The sequence below is a fragment of the Gobius niger genome (genome assembly GCF_951799975.1).
Source record: "Gobius niger genome assembly, chromosome: 3".
Taxonomy (NCBI): domain Eukaryota; kingdom Metazoa; phylum Chordata; class Actinopteri; order Gobiiformes; family Gobiidae; genus Gobius; species Gobius niger.
The window spans coordinates 13,665,725-13,682,346 of NC_136854.1; the positions used below are offsets into that span (position 1 = coordinate 13,665,725).

The 16,622-nt window shown below is 40.5% G+C and overlaps 1 protein-coding gene across 1 annotated transcript in view; it reads right to left on the reverse strand.

The window, feature by feature from the left end:
- Nucleotides 1–15,199, reverse strand: part of ern2 (endoplasmic reticulum to nucleus signaling 2) — a 31,906-nt gene extending 16,707 nt beyond the window's left edge. Inside the window, exons 1-13 of the mRNA XM_079552652.1 lie at nt 14,891–15,199; nt 11,390–11,498; nt 9,744–9,777; nt 9,469–9,541; nt 9,318–9,390; nt 6,426–6,548; nt 5,865–5,966; nt 5,397–5,456; nt 3,988–4,204; nt 3,824–3,902; nt 3,603–3,753; nt 2,176–2,315; nt 1,874–2,047 (exon numbers count right to left, since the gene is read on the reverse strand). Coding sequence (XP_079408778.1) covers nt 1,874–2,047; nt 2,176–2,315; nt 3,603–3,753; nt 3,824–3,902; nt 3,988–4,204; nt 5,397–5,456; nt 5,865–5,966; nt 6,426–6,548; nt 9,318–9,390; nt 9,469–9,541; nt 9,744–9,777; nt 11,390–11,498; nt 14,891–14,959 — 1,404 coding nt within the window. The 5' untranslated portion in view covers nt 14,960–15,199. The remainder of the gene's footprint in view (nt 1–1,873; nt 2,048–2,175; nt 2,316–3,602; nt 3,754–3,823; nt 3,903–3,987; nt 4,205–5,396; nt 5,457–5,864; nt 5,967–6,425; nt 6,549–9,317; nt 9,391–9,468; nt 9,542–9,743; nt 9,778–11,389; nt 11,499–14,890) is intronic.
- Between the last annotated feature and the right edge of the window lie 1,423 nt (nt 15,200–16,622).

The following is a 16,622-nucleotide window of genomic DNA, read 5'->3' on the forward strand; positions in this document are numbered from 1 at the left end:
ACCAGCCTGTTTAAAAATATGATACTCCCCTCAGAGCTGTCACAGAAGGTAAATCTATTTTGAGAAAATAATTAAATATATTAGAGCCAGGAAAGTTGTTTTTGGGAGATGTAAAGTCTGCATAAGATTCTATATTAGAGAGTTCCTTTAGGAGTCGTCCTTAGCCACTAGGGCAGGTGTAGGCAACGTCAGGCCCAGGGGCCAAATCTGGCCCTGCAGCACAGAACCTCTGGCCCCCAAGATGATTTTGAGAAATATTATGCAAATAAGATATCAAATATCTGCTAAAGTACTCTTAAAATGCGAGAAATAGTGTCAGTATTTTAATGTCCTGTCAGAACATCCCACTTTCAACAGTGATTCTCTACTGGCGGGCCCTCCACGATGCAAACTTGCCTACCGCTGCACAAGGGGATGGTATTGAAGCAATGTCAGCACCCTGCCATGACGGCCAAAAGAAGTGCTTTCCTCATCCATGGGTTGAATAGTAGTGAAGTGGAAAGCATTCATATTTTGTTGATGCCAGTGTTTATTTCAAAGGTCTATCTTGTCTGAACCTTGTGCTGTGAGCTGGATTTTGACCTTACTTTTCAGTCTCACAAATGTCCACCATGAAAGGCTCGAGCTCACACGTTCAGGCTCAAAACCAATCAATAAGATTTTTAACTTTTGGTCATTTTTGTATTACCATCTCCTACATACTTTAATTCAGTGCAGCACAATCTAACCTCTATTTGCCTGGCTGTTGTGATTGCACCATATCTGACCTCTATACTATAATAATGATCTCAGCTGAGGGCTGCCTGTTCGCCTCAGCAGTCTCTCGTGGTTTGCTTGAAATGAACCAATTTAGTTCAATGTGGTTTGTGAAATGAAGTTTTCGTATTTGAAAGATTTCTGTGGAAAATGTTGTTGTGATATCTTTGAAGTGCACACTTAACTACAAGAGTTCATCTGTTTTGGAAAATCTGTTGCGAAAGCGGTCTTTGAACATCCTGTGTTCTTGTGATGGAAATTTTGATAAGAAACACCACCAACACAGACTTTGTCAAAATAAATAGTGCGTATTAAGCCGAAGAGAAGATCAAAAGAATCAAATCATTCAACATATTAGCTAAATTTGTAATCACTCTTTTTTATATCTATAATAATGGATATAAACAACAACCACTTTCTGAAATAATAAATCTGTTCAATTGGAGAGAAAATATATACATTAAATGTAGTCAGTTCTTGGCCAAACTGGACTGGAAAAGTTGTAAAGTGGTAAATGCCACTGGAAAATGAATTGCAGTCGGAAAAAAAAGTGCACACTCCAGGTGAACAGGGAAATATCAATTTCGAGATTATAACCTCTTAACCCCTGGCTTTAACTCTCTAGGCCAGTGTAACACCTAATTTGAAAGCTAAGACCTACACAGCTCATCTAAATGGATCTTTTTCTTCAGGTTGTTGCCACGTTGTCGTCCCTTTGTTGAAAATGTTTTCATCGCTTTTTTGTGGCTATTTTGACCGTTTTTTTATTTTTTAGAATTTACCCAAATCTAGAAAGTTCTCGACTGGAGATTTTACAACCTATAGGCCAGAGTAACGGCTCATTTGAAAGCTAAGACCTACAAAACTGATGCATTATCATTCGCTTATTCATTATTTTTTTCTTTCGTTGCTCTTTTGTCGTTTTTTTGTTCCGTTTTTTTTGTCACGTAAAGAGAGCATTTGGTCTTTTTTTCTTAAAATGACGATGTGAAGATAGAGATTGACCACTGCGTGTAAAATCTATGTGTGCACCTGCCGTGTCTCGCCTCAAACAGGTGCCATAACGTTATCCGAGGGCCCTTGTGGCAGTGTCTGATTTCTCACAGCAGATACTCACGATGGGGTATGTGAAGGCGAAGGCGAGCCACCCTCCCAGCAGCAGGGTGAGCACGGCCAGAGTCAGGTGGTCCTGGGTCATGTAGACTGGCAGCACAGCGACCGGAGGCTGCAGCTTCTCCGTCCTCTCCTCTGGATCAGCCAGCTTTGAACGGGAGTCCCTGCGGCTCTCGAACTACACAACAACACGGGTATTAGCAGCTTACCCTCTCTATCTGTGACTCTTGATTGTCATCCTGTAATGACTTTGCACTTCTGACAACTCTTTGATGAGCGTCTGAAATGAAGCGTGGCAGTACTTACGTAGCGCTGGTCGTAGTAGGAGGAGGACGAGGGCGAGGAGGGCTGTCGCGGTGGAATGACGGCGTCTCCAAAGCGCTGCAGGCCTCCAGGGAAGTCCCTCAACATGGTGGTGTGAGCCAGGGGGGGCAGCTCGTGGTGGCCTGGGATAAAACATGAGATAGATATGAAGGACGACTGAGTACAGCTCAACTATAATCAATTAGGAGAGTATTCTGATATGGCAAAAAAACTAAAATTGCATAAAATGGGTTCAAAAGAGGGAGAATGCTAAGCGTTTTAGTAAATGTAAAAAAGTACTACCTGTAAGTACTTTTATAATTCCTTTGGTCCAATTTCTGAAACGTGTCATGTACTGTACATGACAAACCGTTTGCTTCATTTACAAAACTAATCACTGAAGTTTCGAAACATTTCACAAAATAATTAAAAATGAAACCTTGTGACCAAAACGTTTCAAGTTATCTTTTTTGCACGACTTCTTGATATTACAGTGTGCTTTTTGTAGCGTCAAAGCTACAACAAAAAATCTGTAAAACTGCTGGCTCCCAAAGTTAGGACTAAACATGGTGAAGCTGTGTTTGAATAGAAACAAGGCGGCGAAAGGCATTCGAATCTAATGTATGTGGACAGTTGGCAAGTCCGGAAAGTCCGTCAGCCCGCTCAATGTATTTTTCCTATAGCCGTTAGCATTAGCCACCAAACATCACAAATTCAGAACGATCCAGATGTTTTCAGCTTTGGTCAACCCATTGACCACATATAGGTGATGTCAAAGCCCGGTTGGTTAGCGTTAGGGTTTACCTACACGTTTGTTAAGTGATGATGTCATCGCTCCACTTCCGGGTCCAAATGGAATTTTAGCCCAATTCACTGTAATGGGATTCAGCTGATTCTAACCGGCTGTAGAGTCGACTACAAGACTCTTTTTACAATACAATACTTTTACTCTGGGCATTCTGATACTACATACTTTTCTCACATTAATTATCAAATTTAATCTGCTGTTATTACATCAGTAGATGCAGATAAAGTTGTGTTTTTGCTGTGTTTATCTGTAGAACTCTGAACCGTTAATAACAGACGTATGGAAATGGGTTTGTTAAGCCGTTGCCTAACGGATGTACGTATTTGTATGTACACATTTATATCTGTATATCTGCAACAGACTTCCTGAAGAAGTGAGACAGGCCTCAACTCTGACAAAGTTCAAATCCAGGCTGAAAACAGTTCTCTTTATCTGTGCACATGACTACTCTAAGTACTTTATCTGTACTCTTCACTTTTCATTTTGAATGTAATGATTGTAATTGTATGTACTTTAAACCTTGCTCCTTCTTAAAGCACTAAAATGACTGAAATGAGTACAATTATTTCAAAACGTTACTCAGCTAACCAGGACACAGGGCGATATGTGTGTGTGAGAGTACCTATAAGCAGCCAGTGGTTCTTGGGGCTGGTGGTGCTCCCGGCTGGATAGCGCACATCTGTGTAGGGGGTAATGTCACACTCCCCCCTCGCATTCACCGTCACCTCTTCGGTCGCCGGACCCTCGATTCGGGCCAGGGTCACGCCACGAGGCTGGTTAATACACCAGTATACTTAACATTAGGATTTCGTACTTTGTAGATCAGTGAACACAAGGACTTACCACTAAAGACACCCCGTGATGGACAAGAGAAGTGGAGGCGTACAGGTGGGAGTCCATTTTCCCGACATAAAGAGTGGGTCTGGAACAGAAAACATTGTATTTGTATGTTTGATATCAGTCCATACACACAGCATTTTGGCAGAGTAATGCATCTCTCTCCGTACACTAGCTGTGTTTGGGCGCTGGCCTGCTCCTTCACAAACTGATAGCTCCACTTGAGGCTGGAGTAGGGGTCGGCCTGTTCGCTCGCCGACGAGAAGGTGAGGAAGCGCAGCGTTTCCTTGGCGAGGGACAGGTGAGGGGCGTGTCTCAGCGAGTCTCCTGCGTACAGGTAAACGCCCACCACAGGAGAGCCGTAGTTCTGACTCCACAAGACGTCACCTGGGGGAGGACAAAAAAATCATGTAATACATTCAATAATGCAGGCAGTGACGGGTAGTTATTTCCAATAAATGACAGTTACTACTTCGATTTTTGCCAAATCCTTTTGAGTATGCTCTAGGATGAAATGTAATTGTAAAATCCTATTTGTGGGGACATTATAGTTTATACCAATACACATTATAGAGGTTACAAAATGAGGGTATCTTTTAAGAATAAAAACGCAATATAATGGCCTAATGGAAAATATTATTCACATTATACGCTTTGACCTCACTCGCTCTTGTATTATGTTTCCTGAAACACAGAGGAGGTAACGCCGAGGTCACACCACCAACTTTGCAAGCGGATGATGCAAGCAAAGTGTTGCTTGGTATAAATGTACTTCCCTGAAGCATGTGTCCAGATGAATTTATTATAAAACACCATTCCTTAGCTTGAATTAAATTGTAATCTTTCCATTTATAGGCCTAATTGTGAATTATTAGGAAAGATTTAATAAACTGTGCCCAAATTCTTAAAATGGGAGCGTTTATGCCAACCGATTGTTGTCAGAGGCGGGTACTTCTTGGAGTAGTTTGTTCTTACAGTACTATTCACTTCTGCTAGAGCAGGGGTTCCCAAACTGTGGTGCACCCCCGAGGGTACGCAAAGAAATTTTGGAGAAAAAAAAAAGTTTATCACAATCTGCCCTGTTAAAACCAACACACAGGAAACGCACTCATAAGGGCAAAAGAGTCTCATAATTCAGACATGGATGAGCTGGTTCCAGAAACAAACCTTTGGACCCGAGTGCGTAAATCACCACGGAGACCAGGGGTTCAGCTGAGGCAGCGTCGGGCATCGCTACAACAGTTCAACATCAAATCGAGAGAGGAGCCTGTGCTCCTCTCTCGATTTGCAACAGGAGTTTTCCTCTCATTCTGATCCGAGGGGAGAAGGAGAAGACATCTGATTTTAAAATTGACTGTAACGAATCTAATTTTAAAAGTGCGATTTTAATTTTTTTTTTTAATTACTTGTTTGACAGCTATAGTATTTGTACAGCCTGCTGCTAAAATATCATCAGTTGCTGACAAAGCCTCTTGACTTGAGAGGCCAAATGTCTTAGAAATTTAAACAACCCAGTGCAAATGGCAGATTTTACTTTTTCTACAAAGCAGAATGCAATAAACATTATCATCTTCTTCACCTGTCTCTCTGTCCACTGTCACAACCAGACCGTCACCGCTGGACACAAGATGAGCCATCTCTGGAGGAAACCGAGAAGGACAAAAAAATACAGGCAATGATTCAAATGTAGAAACTTCAGTATTTGTTTCATTTTTATGGGTTCATTCAAAGGAAAAAATATTAAAATGGGCTTCTCAAGATCTCAGAATCAATTGAACTAATGCAAATCATTTAAGCTACGAAGCTGGTAAAAATCAGACAAAATATGGCCCTAACTTAGTTCATAAACCCGAACAGTCTCTCTAGAATCAGTTACAGAGCGCAGTTAGCTCTTGTCATTAGCTGTGGTGAACGTTAGCAACACAGAGCAGTCCCTTTTATAACCCCAGAGTTGTTCTGTTCTTATATTACTAAGTGCTTATGTGTCCATGAAAGGAATCCTATGTGGTACATATCAGCACGGTGTTGTCACATGAACTGAACATACTGTAGTCTTGTTTTTCATCATACGCAGGGGCAGAGTAGTCGTTGTACGTGGCATTCCAGCGCAGCTCCTGCGTCTTTGTGTCAAACATGGTCACCATATACTCTGTAGGAGTCACAAAGAAATGAGCTGAATAAACACAAGAACTGGTTTACAGACATACAGAAGCGGTGAGACCATGGCGTGCACATTTGGACAAGTGTATACTTGGGTCAAATGGAAGTACAATTTAAAGCCTACTTTAATGTAATGAAGATTTTTATGGCGACAAAGTCAAAACTCCGGCTGTACAATTTAGATTTTAAACATGAATAATTGAGAGAAGAACAAACTGCTAATTGCCAAACTAAAACAAGAATCGCCCTCTTTTCAGAACATGTTGTAAAGCTCTTTGTGTTGCTGATTTTATACTAAGACCCAAATTTACCAAATTTACAAATTTAGTTTTAAATTGTTGTGATGTTGTGAACCTTTCTGTATGACCCTACGTCTTGAAATGTGCTTATAAACTCATCCCTGGGACGTTTCAGGGTGTTAGAAATGCCTCTAAACCTCTTGACGTACCCGTGCGGCCGATGTAGAGCAGGGGGGAATTGGGGCAGATGGACTCAGATGAGCCGGTGGTGAGGCTGGCCTGTTTTTCACCTGTTTCTGGATCCACCACGAACCACACGTCCTGCTTTTTACCTGCACACAGGAGAACATGATGTCCCTGCCTGAGGGAATGACAAATATGTGTGTCGCAGTCTTCGTTCTCAGACATGAAGTCAGACTCTGATGCAACAGTTGTGGAGTTCATATTCTCATGTGCAAAGTATAGGTTAGGTTTGTGTGTGTAGGTGAATTGGGAAGGAGTTCATTCATAGGGTTGGGTTCCGTTAAACATTACCAGTATGGTATCGGGGTAAAAAAGTGTATGCTCTTAAATACTAAGATTTTATGCCTGTTGGTCCGGGGACAGCACGGACGGAAGTTACTTGGTTGTTCCAGATCAAATAAAAGGTTTAAAGGAAACAGTCTTTCATGAAAAAAAACATTGTTATGTTTAATGGTCCTAGATGACAAATATTACTAAAAGTACTAAAAGTATCTTTTACTAAAACTACTTTTAGTAAAAGATACTAACGGAAGTGTGGCTGCCAACTTGTGCCATCGGCTCCTCTGACCACCACTAATCACTCGCAGTGATTAGTGGTGATTAGTGGTGGTACTCATCAGCAAAGTTAGACTTTATTCATGGTTATTTCTTTAAATAATGGCTTCTGAGAGGATAGATGAATAATGGGCAGCAGTCAGGATGTCTTATTCGGGAGAAGTTTATTGACCAGGACCCGGAGACATGAACTCGACACATTGTGCTAATCTTACCATTCAAGTCTGCCAATGCTTTCACAGGAGAGGGATAAATACCCTCTGTTAAGTCTCATACTGATAATCAAGCAAAACAAGCAGGCAGGCGCCTGAGCACCACAGTCAAGGCTACAACAGAGATAGTACGCCTGTGCAGCTTGACCCAGTATAGCAATTTCATTTTATTCTATAACAATCATTTCATTTATGCTTGATTTCCCTGGTTACGACATGGTTTATGAATAGTTTAGACATAATCTGCAACAATGTTAGACCCCTTCGAGGCCTGGTTTGCTCCCTTAATCTTGACTGCCTGTCCTGGTGGGACTTGGAAGGTCAAATGTTTTATGAGGTGGTACTTTGACAACCACTCCGCTCAGATATTGGCTGACTGCACAAAGCGGATACATTACTTCCGCTAACCTGAAGTTGTGAGCGCCTGCACATTACGTCCCATTCATTTCCTATGGAGATCACCCATAGAATAGGAAATTACAGCTGTTTGAATGATCACACTTTCTAAAGATGACGTGGTGGACAGTGAATTGCTGGTAGATGATCAATAAGTGTGTGTTAATATATATAAAACATAGTAAACGATCATCTACCAGGACCTCACAGTTCACCACGGAATCTTTACTAAATATACTTGTTCGAGCCGGTCTTTGCGTATTAAGAAAATGAACAGAAACAGAAAGTACTGGCGCTCATAACTGGGGAAATTAGAGCTAGCATAGCCACATTGTGCAACAAGCCATCTGAAGCACAATCAGCAATTTGTATAAGCTCTCAGTCGTACAGGAGGTTTCCACAGATCTCCTCTTTGTAAAGTGGGCTGTGCTGGATTGCTTTGGTATTGGGCTGTGTAAATACAATTGTGCACAGAAGACGACCTTTGAAAACTTACACAAGTAATGAAACTGCTGTTTTGACAGGTATGCCCTACATCTCTTCAGTCTGCTCAAGGTGTTTCAGTTTGGATTGTTGCCAAACCACTCTTGTCTACTTGCCTAAACTGTGATGACGGATGAGGCAATAGACACAGCAGAATGCAGTTTTCTGTCTAAACTATTGCTCTTCATGTGGAAACACTGGATGTAGAAGAGTCAATAAAAAGTGCCCACTTGCTTGTGCATATTAAGTGTCTTGAGTGTGCGCTGGTGCCAAACTAAGTCAGGGAGCGCTATTCCGTACTACTTAAATATCGCTGTGTGGCACTTTTGCTTTGATATTACAGGAAGCATTTCTGACACCTGTTTGCAAACAGAGACGGGAATATGCTTTCGTGGAAGTCATCCTGGTATATACACATAGTTTTAATCAGAACAGCCACAGTACTTTGTCCTGAAGGAAGTGTCTTTGTTCTGATACTAAGTACGAAGACTATACGAGGGAAAGCTCCAATACTTAACACTGACCTAAATTATTGAAATGAGCAGAAGAATGAATACTAAGAATACAAAAAAAACAAATAAAGAAATGTAAGTGTAGATGTTTTGACATAGGATCCTGTAAATACTGGCAACAGTAGCAAACGTATCGACCCACATTGTATCAGTGCATGGTTGTTGATGAACACACGAGACTCCTTTTGTTGTTCTGCTGGTTCCTAATGTACATCTTTTAGTGTTAGATAGGGGAAACGGGGGCAACTATAGAAATACTACGAGGGCACGGGGAGAACATGCAAACACCACACAGACATGCCCCACCTGACTTTAGGATCGACTCCAGCAGTGATCGTTTAGACAAAGACTGGTTGGTTGGGCGGGCTAGTATGTTGTGTACTATTTAAGTTCTTTCTGTCACTATTATAAGAAATATCCACATTAAAGCTACATTATGCAACTTTTTCTGCAAAAAAAAAATGCATAAGACTGATTGTAGTGACCCAGTGGCTGCATGGGTTGGTCTTTACAACACTCCAGGATCAATCGTTTTGTAGGTTTTCTGGTTAGAGGGTCCGTCAACAGCGAAAACCTTGACCGCTCATACAGCCGCTGTGTCACTACAAGGTCAAACACGCCCAAACATCAACTTGTTCTCCACATAAAAAGTTGCATAATGCTCCTTTAATATTTTTTTGGTTCACCTTCTGTTTCTTACCTGTGTATAATATTCCATCCGAACTTCGACACGGAGCTGACTGCACCAGCTCAGGAATGGTGAAGGGAAGTTTCTGAAGTGAAAGCACGGTACAGTAAGTTACATTAAAATTTAAAGACAATGCCGTGTAAAGAGACTGCGGTTTACTCACAACCAGCCCCTCTTTGTGTTTGCCACCCAGGATATACAGACTGCCATCGTTTGGGTCGGGGAGGAACCCGGGCCTAAAAAGGAACATCATCTTTAAACATCCAGTGCTTCTAACCGGGTTATAATATAAGCTGCTCCTGATGGTGATGTTTTTGACTAACTATAATTGCTGTAAACAACAAACACACTATGATATGATTCAAAGTCTGTATATAATTTTTGAAAACAACTTTGGAGCATTCATTCTTTCTTTTTTTTCTTATGCGGGTGACTCACTCCGTCAGGTAGACTGGCACTTGGATCACCGGGTCTGGAGGAAAACACACAGATGTTTTGGTTACTGAGAAAGGAAACATTTCGAGGACGGCGCTCATTTTGGTGTATTTTTATGCTTTGTGTTTGTTCTGAGTCTGTGATCGTGTTTGCGAAGCTGTGTCGAAAATAAATATATTCTTAAAAGAACAGCTACATCGAATATATTGGATATTAAGAGTTTTCTCAGGGTTTGCAGTCTGAACAATAAAACCACATGAAGTTAGGCTTAGGGTTAGTTTTTTTTAACCTCTTAAAGGGATATTTCAGGATTTTTGACATAGGGCCTCATTTCCTAGTTATCCAGAGTGTTGCTGATTTCTGGAGATGTTTTTTTTGTAATTCATGCAGTTCTTATGTTTGAAGAGTTTTGTGGCGCTAGGCTAATGCAAGGCTAGTGCATTTCTATGGTATCAGCTAGCCTGCATTAAAAACAGTCTGACCCGCTCCACAGTGCACCTGAGGCAAATCACTTATAACACCAGACTAACCATATAAATGTTTGTGTCGATAGAATACTTTTTGGAATATAACTGACCTTGCATCACATGAATGATCGCATTTTGAGGGACTATTTTCTAGCAGATCACTCCGCCGCTGTGTAGCTTATACAACCACGAAGCTGATGCTGCTCAAATATAAGGTATTTTAAATGCAAAATGGTTAAAATTACTCTATCGACACAGACATTTATATGGTTAGTCTGGTGTTATAAGTGATTTGCCTCAGGTGCACTGTGGATTGACTGTTTTTGATGCAGGCTAGCTGATACTATAGAAATGCACTAGCCTTGCATTAGCTTAGCGCCACGAAACTCTCCAAACAGAAGAACTGCATAAATTACAAAAAAAATATCTCCAGAAATTAGCAACACTCTGGATAACTAGGAAATGAGGCCCTATGTCAAAAACCCTGAAATATCCCTTTAAGCCCTTAACCGAACCTTAACCAAGTGCATTTTCTCCGGTTCAGCTTTACCCAAATTTAAAAGTTTTACAGACCACAGGCCTTGTTTTTGCGTGTGTTATTGTCTATTTTTATCCCTTTTTCATCACTTTTCTGTTGCTCTTTTGTTGCGTTTTCATCCTTGTTTTCATCTTAATTTTGACGCTTGGCTAAAGCCAAACTGGAGAAAACATGTTTGATTGAGGTGTGGGTTAAGAGGTTAAAGAATAAATACTTGTTTGTGAAGGTATTGTATATAAGAGTAGGAAAAACACATTCTTCACACACATCACTGCTTCCTGCATAACAACTGTAGTCATCTAAACAGTAGGAAATAGAAGCACAACTGCTTAGTGTTTTGCTTTCATGTCATCATCATACTTTGTCAACAAGTGTGCTTTATTCACTGCCTGACCCACAGAAGGCACCATAAAAAAAATAAAGGTCACTTGAATATTTGGTTGGACAGTCTTTAGCTTTGATTACAACACACATTCTCTGTGGCGCACTTTCAATAAGCTTCTGCAATGGCAAAAGATCCAGCCATGCATTCACTTTCCACCAAGAGCTTGTATTGATTAACCTCTTAACCCCCACCAGAACCAAGCGCATTTCCTCCTGTTTGGCTTTACCCAAATCTAGTGTGTGTGTGTGTGTGTGTGTACCTTCTCTGAGCGTCCACTTGATGTCCCCAGACTGCTTGGACACGGCGTGGAGGCTCCCGTCCAGCGTGGACACAAAGAGCAGGGACTCCGGGAGCGTGACTGCGTTGGCCTGACGGGACAGACAGCTGTGAGTGAGTGGAGCTGGAGCAGCGGGGTGTCCGGTGTCAAGGCATGGCACCCCGCACGTGGCCGCGAGGAAGGGCAGCGCGTCGTAAGATCTGATATGGAGACCCCACCGTCCCGCCCACCTCCAAGCCTTGCTCGGCGTCCGGGAGCACGTTGTCCAATTTATTTCCCTCATAGTCGACTGGAAAAGCTCAGACCTACTAAACCGATTGGAACTTTTTGGTTGCATTTTTTTTTACCTCTTAACCCCTACATGAACAGAGCACACGTTTGGCTTTACCCAAATCTAAAAGTTTATTGATAAAAGTGTCAAAATAGCTACAAAAATTAGACAAAAACAAGGATGAAAATGCAACAAAAGAGCGACAAAAACATGACAAAAAGCGATGAAAAAGTAGCAAAGAAGTGACTATAACGCAAGGAAAAAGATCCATTTAGATTAGTTTTGTAGGTCTCACCTTTCAAATGAAGCGTTACACTGGCCAATAGGCTGTGACCTTATAGATTTGGGTAAAGCTGAACTGGAAAAATTGCACTCGGTTAAGGCGGGGGTTAAGAAGTTAAGCGTTTTTTGCTTAGTTTTATTTGTCACTTTTTCATCACATTTTTGCCACCTTTTTGTCGCTCTTTTTTCTTGATTTTTTTGGTTGCATTTTTCACCACTAGTCGTGTTTTCGTCACTTTTTTTTGGTTGCGCTACTGTTGCTTTTCCAGTATGTTTTTGGCTGGATTTTTGCAAGTGTTTTTGTTCTGTTCTCGTCTTTTTCAACTGCTTTTTGGTCGTGTTTTAGTCGTTTTTGTCACTGTTTTCATCACACACTTTTTCACCGCTTTTTCGTCACGTTTTTGTCTCTCTTTTGTTGCATTTTCATCCTTGTTTTCGTCTCATTTTTGTTGCTATTTTGCCCCTTTTTTTTTCAAGAAGCTTTTAGATTTGGGCAATGCCGAACTGGAGAAAATGCACTTGGTTCAGGTGGGGGCTAAGGGGTGACCAAACTGCCATGACCTGCCAAGTCAGCTGCCTATGGGAGCCTCAGCGGTCCCGCCCACTGGCTCAGTTCAGGAAGTCAAAATCCGGTTCATTTTTGCCATAAGGACATTGAAATAAATAAAAAAAATATTTATTTGAAAACATCAGCGCTATGGTCAGTGGTTAGCAAAAAGCTATTTAGCCTCTGTCGTGGCTTTCAGCTCATAATATTCAATATTTCAGTGAAAATGCTTGTACAAGTTTTTGATTCATAAAGTTGTGTATATTTTACTGAAAGAAATGCTAAAAGCTAAGTAGTATAAGCTCTTCACCCCCACCTACACAAGCAAATTTGATTACAATTATTATTATCCAGGCATTACCCAAATCTAAAGGCGTCAGGAATAGTGTCAGAATAATGAACGAGCCGTAAATGAGGATGAAAAAGCAACAAAAATGTGACAAAAAAAACGACGCATGGAAACACAAGGATCTTAGCTCAGATACTCTATGAAGGTCTTAGCTTCCAAATTGCAAATTACACAGGCCTGTATTCTGTAAGACGTTTGTAGATTTTAGTAAAGCCGAACTGGAGAAAATGCGCTCCATTAAAGGGGGGGGTAAGAGGATGATAAGCCATCATCTATAGGTGAAACAAAAAAAATCTTCCAAATCCAAAAACAATCTTGCAAATCTTCACATAATATCTTATAGACACTGTGAGGAGAGCAGCCAAAAATAACAAAGAACTCATGTGAGGAGTATTTGAACTAACGTGAGTAAAACAAAGTGTCTGTGGTAGTGTGCTTGGCAGTGGCTAGTGTTGGTGGGTGTGCCAGATGAATCACCCTCCCTCCCCTCCTCAGCGTATGACTTTAATCACAGCGTGTACGTTGCAAACAGGATATCCTTATCAGACCCCAAACTGTGAGTGCAAGTGTTCGCCGCTCCCTTATTTGCACAGCTATATAGGGACGGAAAAAAAAAGTTCACTTCATCATCACTTTAAGTAGACAAGTGTGAGACTAACGTAAAAAGATGTTATCCAAAGTAAATACTAAGACTTCACCATCCATTTGAGCACTTCTTCCTCTTAAACCCGCCTGAACCGAGCACATCGGCAAAATAGTGACAAAAATGAGACGAGAACGAGGATGAAAGAGCCACAAAAACGCATCAAACAAGGCGAGAAAAAAGATAGGTGGTAGGGCTGAAATAACTAATCGATTAATCGACAACTAATCGATTATTGAAATAGTTGTCAACTATTTTAGTCATCGATTTATTGTTTTCACAGACTTAAATTGAGCAAAAATGACATGAACATTTTTTATTTTGGATGGAAACCTACGTTGTTTTTCAAGTTAGGGTGTGCAGTGTTTTGTACATTGAAAATGTCATAAATATCTGTCCATGTCTCGTCCAATCAGAAATCAGGATTGGCACAAGGAGCCTCCGAAACCTCTCACTTTAAGTTTACTCCATCAACATGTCCTCAAGCGGCGCCAAATGAAGAAATACAATTTTCTTACACCATTCACAGCCAAGCCATGAATCGTAAAAATAATCGGTAGAATAATCAATTACTAAAATAATCATCGGTTGCAGGTGGTACAATTTTAGATTTGGGTAGAACTGAACTGGAGAAAATACACTTGGTTATGACGGGGTTAGAACAACTTTTATTTAGCATGTTTTTCTTTTCTTCTTTTTAATCGTTTTTTGAGAGTTGCAATTACAAAGTGTGGAGATTGTGTTCAAAGTACACATTTTTAAGGCGTTCAAAAGCCTAAACATTTGTGAGAAGACTGAAATATTTCTAAACTAAAAACAAAAATCATAGCTACGTAGCTTTTGCGCAGAAGAAGACACAAATATATATTCAAAGATTACTAAGAATATATGGCTAGTAGTTCAAATCTTTTTTTGTCCACTATGTCCTATACCAGGCAGGACATAATGGTGTATAATTATAGAAATGTGTGAGTTGATCTTCTGTGACCATACACTCATATAGATGATCTTCTGTGACCATACACTCATATAGACCTATTCAATAATTATGATTATTTCGTTGAACAGTTCCACAGTATTCACCCAAATTCTTTCAGCCTTTATGAAAACATTTTTTTTTTTTTTTTTTTTTTTATTTCTTTTGCAGACCATTTCATTTTCCCATATGACAATACAATGTTAAACAGAAGTACACTTTGAAAGTCCCTACTATTATTGTCCTGATCGTGGCACACATTACTGCCAGCCCGAAATAGCCACGGACGCGCGGAAGGATTCTATTTGCGGCTTGTAACGCGCATAAACATTGGTAATGCCCGAGTAACGGCGACACGAAACCAGTAAAAAAATAATAATAATAAAATAAAATAAAATAAAGTTAGGTAACTTACTTTTAACAGTCCTTCCCCGCATGACAGCAAGCACAACAGTAGGAGACGTCCCAAAACGCCCCTCTCCATGGCTTATTCAACTACAGCGCACTAATAACAACAAGGCGAGAAGTTTCGCTGCTTTTCCAGTACGCGCTTCCATTTGTCAAAGAGCTACGAAAGCTTCTTCAGCATTACAAAAAAAAAATCGTACATTTAAGCTACGAAAAGATGCCGCACACACGCAAGAGATGCTGCTTTAAATCCATAACAACACTAGAAATGCGGACCGATCTTGTCACGGCTCCATATTTCCGTGTTTGGGGACGGAACCTGTGACGTCACGAGAGGGCTGAAAATCAAAGGGGCGGGGCCTAACGGGTGACAGACGGCGAAATGAGCCAATAGGAGGAGCGGGGGAGTGCGAATGAGGCGGGGCCGTGGAAATGACTGGAACACGTGGAAAGAGACAGCAGGGCGAGTTGTAAACGCAACAAGACAAGGCTTTTGTGCAATAGAAAGTGGTGGAGTCAAGTTAAAGTGCATACAGAGAGAGCTGCTGGGGGGGGGGGGGGTATATATATATATATATTCACAAAGTCAAATTCAATAACATAATACTACAATTTAAATCATTAGAAGAGTTATAAAAAAGGAGACTTGGATGAAACTGCAAGTACATGTTTATGAAGAGGGTGATACCATAGGCTTAACCTCTTACCACGTCTTCTCCATTTCGGCTTTACCCAAATCTAAAAGCGTCTTGACTATCGGTTGTTTTCAGGTTCTAGAATGTGATGATGTCAGAGTACCCAGTGGGGAGCAGGAGCCAGTTTTTCCTATTAACTGAAAATGTATGAATTACAAAAATAATCATTAATATCAGTCACTGGGTCCATGATTTCTCTGTACAAGACCAAAAATGTCCTAAAAAATAATAATAATTTCACCTCTATATAATATATATATTATAATATTATAGGCCTTTATAACACTGTGATGTCGCCTGAAACCCAGCAATAGGCCAATGTAACGCCTAATTTGAAAGCTACAAAATATATCTATAAGGCTAGTGTTTTTGTCACATTTTCTTCATATTTGTCTTTTTTTGCTGCATTTTCATCCTCATTTACGTCGCATTTTTGTGGCTATTGGCTGCCTCACTTTCATCAGTAAGCCCCAGGGCAGTTGTGGGGAAAATAAGTAGCTTACTTTACTATTTTTAGTAAAACATAATGCAGTGAGTGAGGCATGGACTGTTATTACGGTGTTATAAATACTACAAGCGTTCTAAATGTTTAATCTAATAAACCTACAAAAAAAATCACACCTCCCAATTCTAATCGTAAAATGATTGACTTTTCATGGCGACATAATCACAAATAGTTTTCTTTTTTCTTATCTTAAAAATTAAGTATTTCTTTCAAGTACATTTCCTCACGCCCAGGGGCCAAATAGGTTAAGGTTAAGGTCACCCAGTTTAGTCTCTACCGTAAATCACTCCATTATTTGCATAAAATGGAGTCAATGTTGGGAGTTTGAGGTAGTGGGGGAAGCTCGGCTCTCCATCTTTTAAGTAGGAAAGTCACAAAACAGTCTCACCTGCCCAAGGGTTTAGCATTTTCTGTATTTCAAGGGTTTCCCCCATATTCCAATTCCAATGAAGCATCCGTTTTCGTGACTAGAAAGTCAAGTCAATGACACATTCTCATTGCCCCAGTTTGGCCTTAAATTAATCATTTGTTCTTTCTAG